This window comes from Antennarius striatus, chromosome 4 (genome assembly GCF_040054535.1).
Source record: "Antennarius striatus isolate MH-2024 chromosome 4, ASM4005453v1, whole genome shotgun sequence".
NCBI lineage: Eukaryota > Metazoa > Chordata > Actinopteri > Lophiiformes > Antennariidae > Antennarius > Antennarius striatus.
In genome coordinates this window covers 1280001-1297773 of record NC_090779.1, presented here as the reverse complement: position 1 = coordinate 1297773, position 17773 = coordinate 1280001, and the positions used below count along the sequence as shown (strand labels likewise).

The 17773-nt window shown below is 42.2% G+C and overlaps 1 protein-coding gene across 3 annotated transcripts in view; it reads right to left on the bottom strand.

The window, feature by feature from the left end:
- Nucleotides 1-17773, bottom strand: part of il34 (interleukin 34) — a 59873-nt gene that overhangs the window by 23208 nt on the left and 18892 nt on the right. For 2 of the 3 annotated variants that reach the window (XR_011035193.1, XM_068313019.1), the window contains exon 3: nucleotides 11856-11959. Coding sequence is in view for 2 of the 3 variants with exons in the window: in XM_068313019.1 (XP_068169120.1) it covers nucleotides 11856-11959 (104 nt within the window). In the remaining variant the exon portion in view is untranslated. Of the gene's footprint in view, nucleotides 1-11855; nucleotides 11960-16255; nucleotides 16329-17773 lie in introns of all 3 variants that reach the window. The other variant, XM_068313020.1, reaches the window with a different exon arrangement.

Here is a 17773-nt window from a genome sequence, read left to right as displayed (position 1 = left end):
CAGGACCGTAAGCCAGGCCACAACTGGAACTCAGAGATATTAAGTCTTGGATGCTCCACATCCACATTATTCATTCACGGGGCTAAGCATCTCAGAGATGATGTTTGTAAAATGTTTTACATGTTTGAGTTTATCTCATGAAAAATGGGAGCAAAGAAAAGTGTTGCATTTATATTTTTGTTGCAACACTTTTGTTGTGTGCCCTCGTTCCTCGCGGGTAATGCATTCCAGAAACCACAAGCCATTAACGAATTCTGTGATAGAATTTGTGATTTACGGTAATTTACACGTTTATGAACCCTCCCCATACTGATATTAAACCACCTTCTATTTGTATTACCTCTTCCCACAATCTGTGACTCATGGAGCATAGTGCACTTCCAGATGCCATCAGCCATTAGAATGCGCGTACGGTATCACGTGACTGCCTACCAAAAATCTGCGATGAGGTGAAGTCGCGAGTGTTGATGCGCGAATGCTCGAGGGCACACTGTGTATATACATATATAGATATATTTATTTATATATATATATACATATATATACATATATATACACACACACACACACACACACACACACACACACACACACATATATATATATATATATATATATATATATATATATATATATATATATATATATATTTGTGTTTATATCTCTCTCCCGCAATCTTTTTTTCGCCTGTCTGTCTGCCTTTATCCCTCTCTATTTTTCAACCAAAAGCAGAGGGCTACAAACTGCCTACCTACTGACGATAGTTTTTCTCTTTACTGTCTCCATATTTTTGTCTTGAGGGGGGTTGTAGAAAAATAGTCGGTTTATATCTGCTCATCTTGGAAAATGTCTTGCAGTAAGTTTTGATGTGCTTTTTAAATAAAATTGACATGTCTTGGCTCACCAAAATCATGTCTTCATGAACCAACCAGAATCCATGGCTGTCAGCAGAAGTCCAAGTGCTGCAGAGGATTTGGAATGCTGCATTTAGATCAGATGATAAGGCACAAAAGTAAACAGCCACTTCAGTGATAGCAGGGACACAAGGATATCAAGGGCCTCGCTGACTACAAGCCTCTTCCTGAGAACTGCAGTGACAACCCAACCTGCCAGATGTACAAATAACCTCTACACATGGTGTGAGACAGTACTGTAAGGTGAAGATCTTCAACCACCACCTCACAACCTTAATTGCATAGGTTGTGCAGATGACATACAAGATTTTTTAAAAAAGATCATCTCCCAGGTCAACCCACATAAAGACAGCACATTTTGTCATTGATATTATAAGGAAACTTAAAATATTACAGGATCATACACAATTATATTTGTCTATTAAAAAAAGCAAATCTGACCAATTAGTCAAATTAGAAAATTGCTTCTGGGATATAATCCTGGATGCTCCATGTCTTCTTAACACTAACATAAATGAAGTTATTCTTATTTGGCCTGAATGTAATCCAGGGGTTATTTAGCCAGCCTGTTGTAGCGTTAATAGGTACACTGTCTCTTTAAGAGTCACGACAGTAACGCTCTGCTTTACGGCTGTGGAACAGGTGACCTCAGAGCGGGAGAAATCGCGGGTTGTCACTTGATTAACTGAGAGAGGAGAGGACACATGGCCGAGCTGTGGCTAGTCTGTATTTGCCATCTTTCAATTCAAGTCACCGATTATATTTGTCGCTGCTAGCGTGGGTGGACCGGAGCCAGAGAGAGACCTGCTGTGCAGTGGGACCTGCCATCACCCAGCTCTGCTCTTGGACAACTTGAGTACCAGAAAATTATTATTTTTTCTATAGAGTTCTATAGTAATTTTTTTGTTGGGTACCCAAGTTTTTGTTTTCCTTAGCTAGGATCTCTAATTTCCTGGATTAAGAGTTACCAAATTGTGGATTGCCAGAATTTGTGGAGAGGATTAACTGTTCATTACCAAAGAATAAGAGGGATTGATTCAGTTTGATAAACCCTGAAAAAGTCCGGTTGAAAAGAAATATTTCACAATGTTTTGAATTGTGACATTTTCATTTATATTATAATTGAAGAGAATTTATTTTTTTAAACTTATTTTAATACATTATGTTTTAAGTCTATTCAAAGTTCATTTTTATATAACATTTTGATTTAGATGGAAGGTACGTTCCAGTCCGTAGAAGTTTTATTTACATTTTTTTTGGACTTTGGCAGCATACTACTGCCAGACCCTAAATAAATTCCTGTTGAATACCTTTGGATCTGATCCCCTCCTCATTTGTTTGCCATTGAAGGAAGGACAAATTGATACTTGGTTACATAAACACCTTAGAGATGCTTTTTCTAATAATGTAATTCACTTCTGACATCTTCTGCTTTCGACTTCTCACTGAGATAACATTGCTTTATCCTCTAGTAGTGAAGTCTGGAACTCGGGAATGATTTTGGATCAGGATTTGTCCTTTGACTCTCATTAAATCTGTCTCAGACAGTCTTCTTTCACTAATGAAACATTGCTAAAATTAGAAATTTGTTATCCTTTAAAGATGCAGAAAAAATCATTCATGCCTTTTTAACTTCTAAATTAGATTAGTGCAAATCCTGACTATCAGGCTGTTTAAGCTCGTCCACTAGGACTCTGCAACTAGCTCAGAATGCAGCTGCCTGCTTACTGACTCAAACTGGGAGGAAAAATCACATCTCTCTTGTCCTGGCATCCTTACATTGGCTCCCTATTAAATCTAGAATAAAATTCAAGATCCTTATGATCACATTTAAAAGCTTGTCACCATGAGGCTCCTTCTTCCATGGAAGATCTCATTGAAGTGTATCACCCTCCCAGTGCTCTTTGCCCAGAGAATGCAGGATTTTTGGTAACCCGTCAGGTCTATAAGAGTAGAACAGGAGGCAGAAGCTTTAGCTATCTTGCTCCTTTACTCTAGAACGATCTCCCAGCCTCGGTCTGGGGAGCAGACACCCTTAGTTTATTCAAGAGTAGACTAAAAACCTTCGTCTTTGATTAAGCTTACAATTAGGAACAACACAGATTCCGTTAGATAAACTGCTGTAGACCTAGACTGCCGAGGGTATTTTTGTCTATTTTCTCTGTCTTCCCTGCCCTGTCCCTGTTTTTCCTTTCCCACCTAACTGGTCAAGGTGGGTGATCACCCTCCAGAGTCTGGGTTCTGCCTGGAGTGATCTGCAGCTCATTGACAACATGTCAGCTGTGCTAACAAGTCAGGAACAGATTGGGGTTTTCAACATCTGGATTATTCACACACCCTAAACAACGTCAACCAATTGATGGCAAAGTAGTACACATGGTTTTTATGACAATGGATGTCAGGGAACTCTAGACACATGAATGCTTTTGAAAATGATGACATGATATGCATGTCATTGTTGTGTTTGAGCTTTTGTGTCAAAAGGGGAAAATGTGATAAAATGTTGGTATTGTGCCTTTTGGGGATTTGACATGATTTTACAATAGATTGAGACAAAGGGGTTTTTAAAGTGAGGGACATATCAGGCCATATCCACACATTGCCAGGTCTTTTGAAAATGCATCTGTTTTCACTCCCGACATCATTTTCCAAAAAATCTCCATCCACACGTAACGGCGTAATTGTGTTGATCAACACCTTTATAAGCAGAACAATTCCGTATCAACTCTGTCAACGATGGTAGGGAGGACCGGGACGTGTGGAAATTCACGCCGGTCCTCCTGGAGGACGACCTCCATCACAGAGTTCTCCAGCCAGCTGGCAGCGCAACCCAAACTAGCCCACTATCATCTGTGCTCAATGTGCAGCAGCAGAACTTGTACTTCAACAAGATAGCTAAAAACGACTAGACAGTTGCTGCCACCAACACAGTTTAAATCTGTCCTTTCTGTTTGTACATGTAAACACAGATCACACACACATGATGTCACAGCAGTTTTCATTACAGGGAGACGTACCAGGACCAACAAAGCTTCAGCTCAGGCCGACCACACAAATCGCATACCAGGCATTTCCAAAAAACTCTTTGGATGACGTCTTCAAAAACTTCCATTCTATCTCTAAAAACAGAAGTCATGACCTTTCGGTCATGACCGAAAGGTCATGACTTCAGGGGCCGGATCGCAGGGGTAACAGTCTCAGCAGGTATGCCCATACTTCCCTCTCTCAAGACACCTCCTCCAGCTCCTCCGGGGGGAGACCGAAGTGTTCCCAGGCCAGCTGAGAGACATAGTCCCGCCAGCGTGTCCTAGGTCTTCCCATGCCCAGAACACCTTCCCGGGGAGGCGTCAAGGAGGCATCTGGAACAGATGCCCGAGCCACCTCAGCTGGCTCCGCTCAAGGTGGAGGAGCAGCGACTCTACTCCGAGCTCCTCCCTGGTGACTGAGCTCCTCACCCTTTCTCTAAGGGTGAGCCCACCACTCTACGGAGGAAACTCATTTAACTCGCTTGTATCCGGGATCTTGTTCTTTCGGTCATGACCCAAAGCTCATGATCATAGGTGAGAGTAGGAAGGAGGATTGACTGGTAAATCGAGAGCTTCATCTTGCAACTCAGCTCCTTCTTCACCACCACAGACCGATACAGCAACTGTATCACTACAGAAGCTGCACCGATCCGTCTGTCAATCTCACGTTCCATCCCTGCCTCACTCGTGAACAAGACCCCAAGATACTTAAACTCCTCCACGTAGGGCAAAGACTCTCCACCAACCTGAAGAGGGCACACCACCCTTTTCTAGTCTAGAACCATGGCCTCGGATTTAGAGGTACTGATCCTCATCCAATTCGTGTCACGTTTAGCTGCGAACCGTCCCAGTGTACGCTGAAGGTCCAGGTTTAATGAGACCAATAGGAAAACATCGTCTGCAAAAAGCAGAGATGGAATCCTTTGGTCCCCACACTGGACTCCCTCCAGATCCTGGCTGTGCCTAGAAATTTTTTCCATAAAGATCATGAACAGAACCGGTGATAGAGGGTGTGGAAGCGAAATAATGCATGTGTAGGTCACATTTCAAATCAGAGGAAACACATTTTCAAGTTTGGCAGCGAATAACCAGATTGTCCAGAAAACAGGAAGACAGGAAGTGGGTCAACCTGACATGGGGTGGTTACCTAGGTTTGGATAGTTGCCGGAAATCTGATGTTTCCTGTTTTCCCATGAATAAGACATGCGTACCTCTCACGTACACAAGAATGAAGGACTGTGACTATAAAAGGGTCAGGAGACATGTATCCAGGGGCTGTTCCCGATTGATCTGTACTGATGATCTGCGTATCAATAAAAGAATTCCCGTTTTGGCTGTAAAAACACCCTCCTTGTACTTTGGTTTTATTTTGGTATTTTGCTGGATAAAAACACTCTCACCACATAACTAGCGTCACGAACACAACACTTAGTTCTTGTCTTCCACATAATTCTCTGAACACAAAAGTGGCACGAACCAGAGAGAGAAGGGCCATACACCGTGGTGGGGGTGCCCCCAACAGCGGTCCAAGTCGAGGGAAGCACCACGTGGTATCATCTGAGCCACTGCACCAAAGTCCAGCCAGAGACAAAGGGCAGAATGAAACTGAGAAACAATGAGGAAGATGATGTGGTTGGTGACGGGAGTAATGTGAAGCCTGATGTGGCAATCAACAGGCAATCTGGGGACACAAGGGGCTGTTCTGAGGAGCCCGACTCAGATTCTGAAGCTAAAGAACAAGAGACTTCCGCTGGAGTCACAGCCGCTCCAGGAAGCACCGCACAGCCATGATCAAGAGGAGTATGATGCAACCACAAAATTCACAATTCACACTGTGTTGAAGCCCATGCTGGCATTCTCATCTCATGTTCATGATGACACAAAACCAGTAAACCAGGAGCAAGATGACAGGAGAAGTAAGAGATCTTCACACTATGTGGAAGTGGACAGGAACAGTGATTATTTCTGATGGGATTAGACAGACGGGGACAAAATGTGAAATAAATGTTGAATTAAATAAAACCATTTTATGTAGGATGAAATCAGGGGAAGGGCAGACAAGTATGAACAACTTTTCATGTCACATAAACATCACCATAGATCAAGAGCTCGAGATACAAGTAAAATTAGATAGGAGAATGAATCCTAATGATGCGTTCTTCGCCGACATAAAGTGTAGAAACGGTGAGAGAGCCACAAACTTTAAAACATACACTAAACTAAATCGAGTGGATAAGATGGATCCAGTTTACCTGACAGAAGCAATGTTAGCAGGAACACTAGTGGGTAAGAGAATAACCTTAAAGATTCCAAGTAAGGATGTAACTGCCAGGGATACCCAACGAAGATTTAGAATTTTGGAAAATGATATACTGAACCAAGAGCAGAATGTACTCTGTGGCACCACACATGATTTGCAAACTAGTGTGGCGCTACGAGCAGCGTGGGGAATTGAACAATGTGGGATAACAGTAAAATTTGAACAAGGGGTTTGGCAGGTTCAGCTAGAGACAAGTTTTGTTAAGCCCAACATGACCTATGTGATAGAGATGATCGTAATGGTTGAGGAGGGACAGCAAACCCGTAGGATTTGCCCCTGGGACATTAAATCTTTGAGTAAGCTAACAACCACCCCCCCACTGATAATTACCACTCCACATGTTACTACACAGAATGCAGTAAAAACAACATTGAAGAGCTTTATCATTTCCAAGAGCAGTGAGGCTGGAAGGGGAAGGAGAAAAGGTTAGGAAGTACATCCCCTCTCAAAAGCTGACTAGTCACTCGATTCGTAATGTAATCCTCCTTAAAGATACAAAGACTACAGGAAATGTAAACTTCCCATTGTGTGATTGGAGAATACATTTTGAAACTGGGTTAGACGGGAGCTGTTTGGATGAGAATAGTGAGGTTAAAGTTTATGCAGGGAACGACGTCTGGATCTACGAGTGTAACAGGGAAACAGTGAATGATGAGCCGGGGCGATATGTGTTAGAGTTTATTAATACCTTTAAAGGGGGTGGTTCAGCGAAAGCATGGACGGCCTGGACAAATTTAATAACAGTAAATCAGAGTGAGTTTGAGGCCAGACTAAGTCAGGGATTAGCTCTGGCTGCATTGTTCCCCTTGGATTTGGTCACGCCTCCTGTTGTGGCCCAGCCTCCGACTAAAAGACCTACAAATTATAATATTCAGATTAAGACTCCAACTAAAATACCTACAATTTCTAGTATGCGGACTACTTTTCCAACTAAAAGACCTACAGTTGGGCCTTCTCCTATCGTGCCCCTTTCCTGTGGAATAACCTCCCTATAGGTATTAGACAGTCTGAATCTGTAAATATCTTTAAATCTAGACTCAAAACGTATCTGTTCTACCTAACATATAAGTAATATCGGGGGGGGGGTCTCAATGTTTAGGTTTAGCCTAGTCCTGCCGACGAGCCGTAGGATTTCTTAGTTAGGCCCCTGCCTCCCATTAATCCTCTGCTATTCTGGTCCCTCTAGCACCACTCTCGCCCTGTTCTCTCTGTCTCTCTCCCTTCTTCTCCTGTTCTCTCTCTCAGGCCTTTGTGTGGTGGATCATCGGCAATCGGCTACCTCTGTCTGCTTCCGTGGCTGGCGATATCACAAGCTGCACAATGGTCCTGTTTCACCATCCACTAGGAGAGTCTGGTTCTGCCTCATTTGGTTCTGCTGTGGTTTTGGGGTTTTGGCAGAGTAATCTTACACTATAACTTTTTTGAGCTGAATGACTTAGGCACTGTTTGGTCTGTCCTCAGAGTGGTGGATCCTCTGATCGGTGACCTCTGTGTGCTTCATCGGCTGGTGGTGACTCTCTACTGGATGGATCAGCGTGCCTTTGTCATATATTTATTATTGTTACTGTTATTATTATTGTGTTGTTAATCTGTACATGTGGTATCTATGCTTCGTCTGTCCACTCCAGGAAGAGGGGTCCCTCCTTTAGTCTTCCTGAGGTTTCTCCCATCCATTTTTTCCCCTGTTAAAAGGGTTTTGGGGGGAGTTGTTCCTTATCCGATTTGAGGGTCGTACTGCTCACAGTGCACAAAGGTCAGAGGGATATCGTCCATGTGCAGATTGTAAAGCCCTTTGAGACACTGAATCTGGGCTATATAAAAATAAATAAACTTGAAACTTACAGTTTCCAATAGACATTAAAACGCCAACACCTATGATAGAAAAAACTACAGCTGCCAGGACAACTTACTCCATGAAAACAACAGAAACTGCCACACAGCTAACTACAGTCAGCACAACAGCTTCCCCAACCACCGTTAAGATTATTAGAAAGGCCACAACACCTAGTCCAAACATTATTCATAATGTGACGATGCTGAATCCAGATAGTACAATTAGTCTAACTACTACTGCTACTGTGAAAATAACATCAGCCCCCGTTTAATACAAAAATCACAATAATACCTTTTGATAATCTTTGAGTGTGTAAAATGTTTGGAACACCTTGTACATTAATCTCAAATACCACGTCACCTGATGAAACATTTTCTGTTGCTATGAGAGAACTTGAAGCTTTAAAGTTTGAAATGAATGACAATGCTGGTAGGGGTGGAAGTATTAAGTGGGATGGGCTAGAGGACATTTTTGGAAAATGGGGAGCCGTTTTGGCTAAATCTGGGATAATTATACTGATAATACTGATACTACTCTCTATTGATATGTTGCATCGTACCTATCCTGAGGAAATGGTGTGAGAACAATGGACAAGAGGATGAACCTCATTAAGGACACACTGGACGCACAAACGCTAAGTATGCTAATGGCTGATGCACTGGTGCGCAGAATTCTTCTGGCGCAGAGGAGGGAGAACATGCCAGATGTGTTCACAATCTCCAACTATGAGGAAGAACTGTTATGAAGAGCGATGGACAAGGGCTGATATGGATATACATTACAACTACATACGGATATATCACCAGGATATCACTATGACATTATTCTTACTATTCTGTGTAACCATTGTTTAATCATCGATTTTATCAGTTAGATCATTCTGTTTAATCATTTTATATTCACTTTTATGTCTCAACAATATTTTAGGGAAAAAACATGCATATTCTATATTCAATGTTGTGTTCTATAAAGGAAAAGGTAATCTAATTCATACTACTCAGACTTCTGTGTTTCCAGTAAATGATTTCAGTGTGTGATGTATTTGGTCAGTGTGTTAGGATTTATTGTTTAAGGTCGCCCAACGGGAAGGGGGCCATGGGGGGCTTTTCCTGGTTAAAAACAGCCGCCAGGTTTTTCACCCCCATCAGGGAAGTGATAACAGATGACCAGTTATGTTAGTATATTCATGTTAAGTTCATATATCAGTATCTGGATTGTTTTTTTTTTCACTTATCCCTATGTTTAGAGTTCACACAACCATATATTTAACCCTAAACTTACAGCGCCACCAATCCTAGTCACACACATACAGACATACATACTGATTCACCATACATTATTTCAACGAGTAGTTTATGATAATCTCATAAAGAGGAGGGATTATGTGGAAGCGAAATAATGCATGTGTGGGTCACATTTCAAATCAGAGGAAACACATTTTCAAGTTTGGCAGCGAATAACCAGATTGTCCAGAAAACAGGAAGACAGGAAGCGGGTCAACCTGACATGGGCTGGTTATTTAGGTTTGGATAGTTGCCGGAAATCTGATGTTTCCTGTTTTCCCATGAGTAAGACATGCGAACTTCTCACATACACAAGAATGAAGGAGTGTGACTATAAAAGGGTCAGGAGACATACATCCAGGGGCTGTTCCCGATTGATCTGTACTGATGATCTGCGTATCAATAAAAGAATTCCCGCTTTGGCTGTAAAAACACCCTCCTTGTACTTTGGTTTTATTTTGGTATTTTGCTGGATAAAACACTCTCACCACAAGGACAGCCCTGCCGGAGTCCAACATGCACCTGGAACAGGTCTGACTTACTGCCGGCAATGCGAACCAAGCTCTGGCTTTGGTCATACAAGGACCAGATAGCCCTCAGCAAGGGGCCCCGGACCCCATACTCCCGAAGCGCTCCCCACAAGATACCATGAGGGACGCAATCGAATGCCTTCTCCAGATCCACAAAACATGAGGACTGGTTGGGCAAACTCCCATGAACCCTAGAGTACTCCATAGAGACTGAAAAACAAAATATACAGTAAATAAAATGCAAACAAATACAGTTAACATTTGGTCCCAATTTAGAAGACATTTCAACCTGTCCATGATGTCAATCCATTCTACTATTGTCAACGACTACAGTTTTCCACCCTCTACTTTTGACTCAGCCATTAAGATTTGGATGACAAGAGGCATTACGTCTGCCTCAGATCTACTTCTTCAGGAAAATCTGCATGATTTCCACAACTTTCTGAAATGTTTGATTTGCCCAAGCAAGACATTTTTTGCAGATAAACTTTGCATCTTTGCCTTTGGTAAGGCTATTGATAATCTATTTTTGTTGTCACATCAGAAACATGTAATTTCAGGCCTCTGATCATATTTGCAATGTGATCAGAGGCAGGCAAATAGACAGCTCTAGGAGGATCATTCTGGGAAGTAATGAGATACATTTTTCACTGTTTAAGATCTCTGTAGATACAAATATGTCAAATATACAGTAATCCCTCACACATTTGCGACTTCACCTCATCATGGATTTTTAGTAGGTAGTCATGTGATACCGTATGTGCATTCTATTGGCTGACGGCATCCAGAAGTGTGCTGCATTCCGTGGGTTTCGGAATGCAGCACACTTCAGTGAGACGAAAGTGTTTTGAACAGTCTATCAGAGTGTGGGAAAAGGTAATACATATAGAAGGTGGTTTAATATCAGTGTGGGGAGGGTTCATAAATGTTTATATGCCCATAAATGGTAAAATAGTTTGTTGCTATATTGTGGAATTTCAGTTTTGTAGGTGGTTCCTGGAACACATTAACCACGAGTAAGAAGCGATCACTTGTATGTCAAAAACTACAAATATGTAAAGAATGCAGATGAGAGACAGAAGATTGTGTGCATATCAAAAGCTGTCTTTAATGAAGCCCACACACAAACAGATCTTAGACACCCCAAGTGACCCCAACGTTATCAAGGGCTTTATTCTCCTGGTATGGCCAGTTCAAAAGCCCCTATTATTAAGAGGATATACCTGTATACCCAGTATGGTGCAACTTCGGTCCCACTCTGGAGCCAGGTTGGAGCTTATATGCGAGTGCCTGGTGGCTCAGCCCAAAAGGATGATGTGGGCCCTACCTATGGGGGACTCACCACCTACAGATTGTCAGTAAATATCGGGAAGCTTGATGTCCTGGGCGCAGACATTAGATCTTGGGACATGCAATGTCACCTCACTGCAGGGGGGGTCAGAGTTTGTGAGGGACGTCGAGCTGTACAGACAAGATATAGTTGGGCTCACCACCACCCACAGACTCAAGTGGTCGATTGAAATGAGTTTCCACTGTAGGGTGGCTTGGTGTACCCTTAAGCGTCAGTCACCAGGGAGGACCTCAGAGTAGAGCCACTGCTCCTCCACATGGAGTGGACACCTCCCTGGGGAGGTGTTCCGGATGTGTCCCGCCAGAAGAAAGACAAGCTAGGGAGACTAACACCTGGAAAAACTAAAGGACTGTCTGGGGACTCATCCCTGGATAAGTGGTAGGAGACGTCTGATTGGTTGGATGGATGGATGGATGGAGATCCAATCTGACATGTTCCTTAAAACAACCTTTTTTTTTCTTTGATGGTGAGGATCGACTTTTGTATTCAACCTCCATAGTTATGCCTCTTCAAGACAAACAGATAGTTCGACCATTACTATATGCAAAGCGACATTACACACCCAGACATAGTAGCAGACAAGCATCATTCTCTCACCATGTATTGTTGCCTGTGGCTGAGGCTGTAGTTCAGTGTCTTCAAGGGTGTGCACATGCTGGCTGGTGTCTGGGCCATTTGAACAGATACTAGCAGAAGCAGGCCTACAGAGAGAGAAGTGGGAGAATGAGTTCAACTACACTGTCATTTTTACACCATTAATTGCTGTGCATGACACAAAATGTCACTAAAAGTTGCTAGAATAGACCTGCATTTTCTTTTCATCCTTTTGCTACCATCTGTCCTCACTGTCAAAAATCTGAACATTGTCCCTGCAGCTAGCTGGAAAGTTTCAAGAATGCGATTACATCGGACATTAGTGATAACAAATGGTGGCGGGACATTGTTCAGATTTTGTCAAAGTGGACAAGCCATCTCTGAACGGTGAAACTCAGTGAAACTATTTCAGTGACCCCTTTGACACCCCTTCGCACCCCCCTCAACCATTGTTGAGGAGCCAGTGTCTCGACAGTGGTTGGTGGGATATGAACAGCACTGACCACACCCAACAGGGTTAATAAGCTGAGACAAAAACAACCACCACAGGAACTGAAGAAGCCTCTTGGATGAGAGGAGAAACATCTTCAATAAACTTTTTTAAAATCCAGTGAATTGATTTAAACAACTTTTGATAACCATGAAATGGATAATTTATAACCCACACAGACATCTCGAATGATGACTATTTACTTTTTGAACTGAAGGAAAGGATAGTTGGAGACAAAAGTAACTCATTATGCACATAAATGCAGGACTGATGGGAGAACAATTAATCCAGCTATACTGGTAGACTTTCTGTAACAAGTCCTGACTTGTGTTACAGGAGGATGCCTCGTGGCTCGTAGAGGATCATGGTAAACCCACTGCAAATGTCCCTGCAGCTGACTGTTAAGTTTGAAGAATGCAACTAAAACCAAGGCAGTCAGAGACTGCAACATCCTGCGACATCAAAACAGTAGCTTTGATCTATGGTCTTACTCACACTGGCCTTCTCCCTTGTCTTTCTCTCTTATCCAGTTCCTGAGTGTACAAAAGTTGAAATTTGACCTTGACCTAGTTTTCTCAAGGTCAAGGTCATCATCCCATCTCCATCCCCTCTGCTGCCTGAGTCATGTGCTTTTTGTTTCATCTTTCTATCTGAACGGTTGTGGAGACATTTGGTGGACGAACGGACAGATGGACAAACGGCCGAACACACAACACTGACAATTACAATACATCACCACTTCACGGGATGTAATAACATTGGTAATAACAGATGGTGGAGGAACATGGTGGGATTAACAACACTGTGGTTGAGGAAAGAAATTGCCAAAGGCACTTTCAGATACTGTTAGATATTGTTGTGAGTGAATAAGAATGTCAATCAATCAATCAACTTTTATTTATATAGCGCTTAATCACATCTGAAGACATTTCAAAGCGCTTTACAGATAGAAAGCCCACAATGTGTCAGGCAAAGCAAAAGATTTTTCTGGTTATCATTTTTCCACAAATATGACGGGACAACAAAAGAAGCTATTGAAGATTCGTAGATTTGCCCGTGTTGACATTGCTGGTTACCAGACAGGTCAGTAAAAATATTCAGAAATTAAATAAAACTTGAATAAAATTAGCTTGTAATCATTCTTTGCTTATGTTTGAGGGAGTAAAATCCGAAATGTACACTATTTTAAACTGAAACTATTTTATTTCTGTTTTGTCAAGGATTTTTTGAGAATGAGTCCACATGTCCAATGTGGGCACTTTTTAGTCTCTTTTGTAGTCTTCTGAGACAGAGTTTGACTGTATTTCAAGTAGCGTCGCCGTGAAGCTGTAATTATGTGCTCATGTTTTTCAAAGGCTTCACTCAATGCAAATTCATTTACCAACTCAGCAAGTTACTTTATTGATCTTTAATTGGGAAATTCATTTTTTCACTTGATATGTTTTTACTCATATAGATGCCGGAGTATACACACAACGGTACTATACAACACGCAATTTGAGGGAGAGAGATGTTGGAGTGAAGAGCAGTCAATGCAATAGCTCCCTAGCAGCAGCTTGTTGGGTTCAGAGTCTTCCTCAAGGGCACATTCATCTATCTATCTATCTGTCTGTCTGTCTGTCTGTCTGTCTATCTATCTATCTGTCTATCTATCTATCTATCTATCTATCTATCTATCTATCTATCTATCTATCTATCTATCTATCTGTCTGTCTGTCTGTCTGTCTGTCTGTCTGTCTGTCTGTCTATCTATGTCCATCCGTCCGTCAACCCATCCACCCACCCATAGATCCATTCAAAGGCTGTGACTCAGCTGTAGTCGGTAGGCCAGTGACCAGCCCCTCCTGGTTATAATGCCTTTTGTTATTTCATTTGTCTGTTTTGGTTTGGTGAGCTAATGAGTTACTGAAGCTTTACTCATTTCTTTCAGTTTTTCTTTTATCCTCCTAGTTGGTGTTTCTTAGGCCTTGTTCCGACTGGTCACCTATATCTGATTTTTAACCCATACAGATTAATGTCGCATGTCTTGTATGTAGTCTGAACAGTCCCATACCACATGATATCTGATTTTTGTGGGATGGATTGAAACCACATTCTGGAGGTAGTTTCAAGTCGGATACGGCGGACCGTGACGTCATATTCGCGACATGAGAGCAAGGAACTAGAAGGAAGAGTGTCGCGTTATAGAGCAGTAAAACTCGAAAGAAGATACTGACGATGTCTGGTGTGTGTGTGTGTGATTTCTCCACCTCTACCAGACAGTGATGTCACCAACACGCTAACCCAGTGGTTCTTAACCTTGTTGGAGGTACCGAACCCTGCCGGTTTCATATGCTCACTCACCGAACCCTTCTTTAGTAAAAAAAAATGTTTGTTTTTTTCAAATTTAAGACACAAGTACATGTTTTACTGGTGAATTTAATGAATTGTGCATTAATGTCACCTTTTTCAAAGAACAAAACCAAGACAGTGCATGAACTGACATGAAATGATCGACCTGCAAATCAGTGTGACTTCTGCTGTTGTCATAGAGACCAGTTCAGATATGCGTGGCTTCACCTTGACAGGTGTTACTCTGATGTCATTTTACACCAAAGTCTGTTTCTGTTGTTTCCATCAGCTTCAGGAAGTGTTCCTTTATTTTTACCAGCACTAGACTAGAGTTGTTCAACCTGACATTCAGATCCTGCAGAACGCTGACTCCCATCACGTTCTGTTATACAGTACAGGTAAATTCAGGTTACACGTATTCGTCTGACCACTTTCTTTTTCTGCTCAACATAGTTACTATGAATTAAAATATTAAGAAAGCAATCAGATGATGTACCATCATGACAGGCAGAAATCCACTACTGAGTGCACAAAATCCCCTGTAGCACAGGTAGGCTAATGATGTAGCGTCACGTGATCACCTGCAGCCAGTGATGGCTAAGGGGGGCGTGTCATCACCAATTGACACGACATGTCAAACGTACAGTGATTCTTGGATGTCCGGCAAAAACACCCGACACATCGTGTCGAGTGTTTTGTCTTGACCTCCGTCTCTGCCGGACCCCTGGGACCGACTCACCGAACCCCTGGGACCAACTCACCGAACCCCTGAGACCGACTCACCGAACCCCTGAGACCGACTCACCGAACCCCTGACACCGACTCACTGAACCCCTGGGACCAACTCACAGAACCCCTGAGACCAACTCACCGAACCCCTGGGACCAACTCACCGAACCCCTGAGACCAACTCACCGAACCCCTGAGACCAACTCACCGAACCCCTGGGACCAACTCACCGAACCCCTGGGACCAACTCACCGAACCCCTGAGACCAACTCACCGAACCCCTGAGACCAACTCACCGAACCCCTGGGACCGACTCACCGAACCCCTGGGACCGACTCACCGAACCCCTGACACCGACTCACCGAACCCCTGAGACCGACTCACCGAACCCCTGAGACCGACTCACCGAACCCCTAGGGTTCGATCGAACCCGGGTTAAGAACCACTGGTCTAAGTTAACAGAAATTCATGTTCGTGGTTGTTGTTGTTGCCGCCGTTGCAATTATGACCTCACACCTTACACGCACTGAACGACGACTCCGCCCCAACGTTGTTGCTACGGCAACCTGTCAGATTGGCCAATAATGTGGTCCAGTCTGAACAGAGTCAGATCGCATTTGGACACTTTCTAAAAACAGTGTGAACAGTCATCCCTAAAAATCAGATATGGAAGTAAATCTGATTGGATTCGATTCACCTGCAGTCTGAACAGGGCCTGAGACACTTTCCAGGACATTACTACCATTTTTTACCACATTGCCGATGCTGTCCGTAGTCAATTAATTTCAGTCTATTGAATCTGTCCAAAAATCTACTCTGTTATTACCACAAATATGTTCAACAATAACTTTACCTTCCACTTTACTCATGATCTGACCTTCCTCAGGTTTCTCTGTTTTGAGGGTGACTCATATCTCGCCTCCAACCTGAAACGGACAGGAAAGAGGTGAGTTAGTTGGTTTTGGGTCGCTGTACTTCTGGTAGATAGTTCTGCTCGACGGTGGGGTTTCTCCTAATTTGTGGGAGCATTCTTTCTTGTCCATACTTTCACTACTCTGACTGTTCTGTCAGCTAATACATTTGTGCCGTATTTATATGGTACTTTATAGGTGTTGTCAAGAAAGTTCAAATTCCTAATGAAAGTATTTTGTACATATCTGTACAATCAACATACAAAGTGTACAGTTGCCAGTAAAGTGACTAAGCTTTATTAGCATTATGAAGAAATATCAAGTGTTAACGATTAACAATAATTTCAAAGTAGATGTTTCATGTATGTTTTGAATAATATTATAAAGGAATGTTGTCAGGGAATAGTATTAGAAATCTAATGGAACGTGACAGTCACAAAAGTCACGAGATGGAAATGTGCTGAAAATAGTTTCCAACTTTATATATAAATGAAAGCTTATTGAATTTAAATGCTTTGAAAATCAAATGTTGCTCAACTATCTCATATTAGGTGTAATATGTCCCAAAAAAAATCTGAGGGAGTTTTACTTTTTAAATCATGAAAAAAATAATCTAATTCTTTTGTAGGTTAATGCTAGGCCCAATTAGCCTAAATTCTCAACAGTTGAACATTCATATTTAACACAAAATTAAAACGACATGTAACGTTAAATTTTCTGGGCCGGGAACGATGCGAAAGATAAAGATGATGAAGATGGCCTGATTGCACTTCAGGACCATGTATTAGGGCCGATCATGTGAACATGGCAAGATGATTTAGCCTAATGTGAACGGTCTGTAAAACATTAACAGCCCATACATTAAGATTTCACGCGTCATGTCAAAATAATTCAGCATACAATGTTCAAATATGTGAGCAGATGAACACACAGTGTGTTCATGTCCATGGGGACGTTTCCAAACGTTGAGACTGACGACAATTTGGGTCAAGTTGAAAGTTAGTGGCAGTAATATAGATTAGAGGAAGAAAACTCTGTCACAACCTGCTTGTTATCTCATATATTTTAAATGATTGGCGTTCTTTTACCCCTGTAGGAGCCAAATGATGGTTCTCTTGGGAAAATTTGGGCTTAGGTATAAGTAGGAACCATTGTTGGCTGGATTGGGTTCCTGCTTGGAAGCATAAACTGATTTTTGTTTGTTTTTTGAATGCTGAACATTAAGGTTTTCTTATTTAATGCTAAACTATTAGTTGAGTTAATTGTGAATCTTAATGGAAATTTAACAGAGTAATGAAGCATTAAGGGGCGTGTCAGACACTTGATTGCAAGGAAGTGCGTCAGTCCTTGGTAGAACACCTCAGTGGGTTAAACCTTGGCTTAGCTTCACTACCCACTGAGGGTAAAATTCATTCAACAGATGCATGGATGTTAAAACAATCGGAGATGACCCCTCCCTC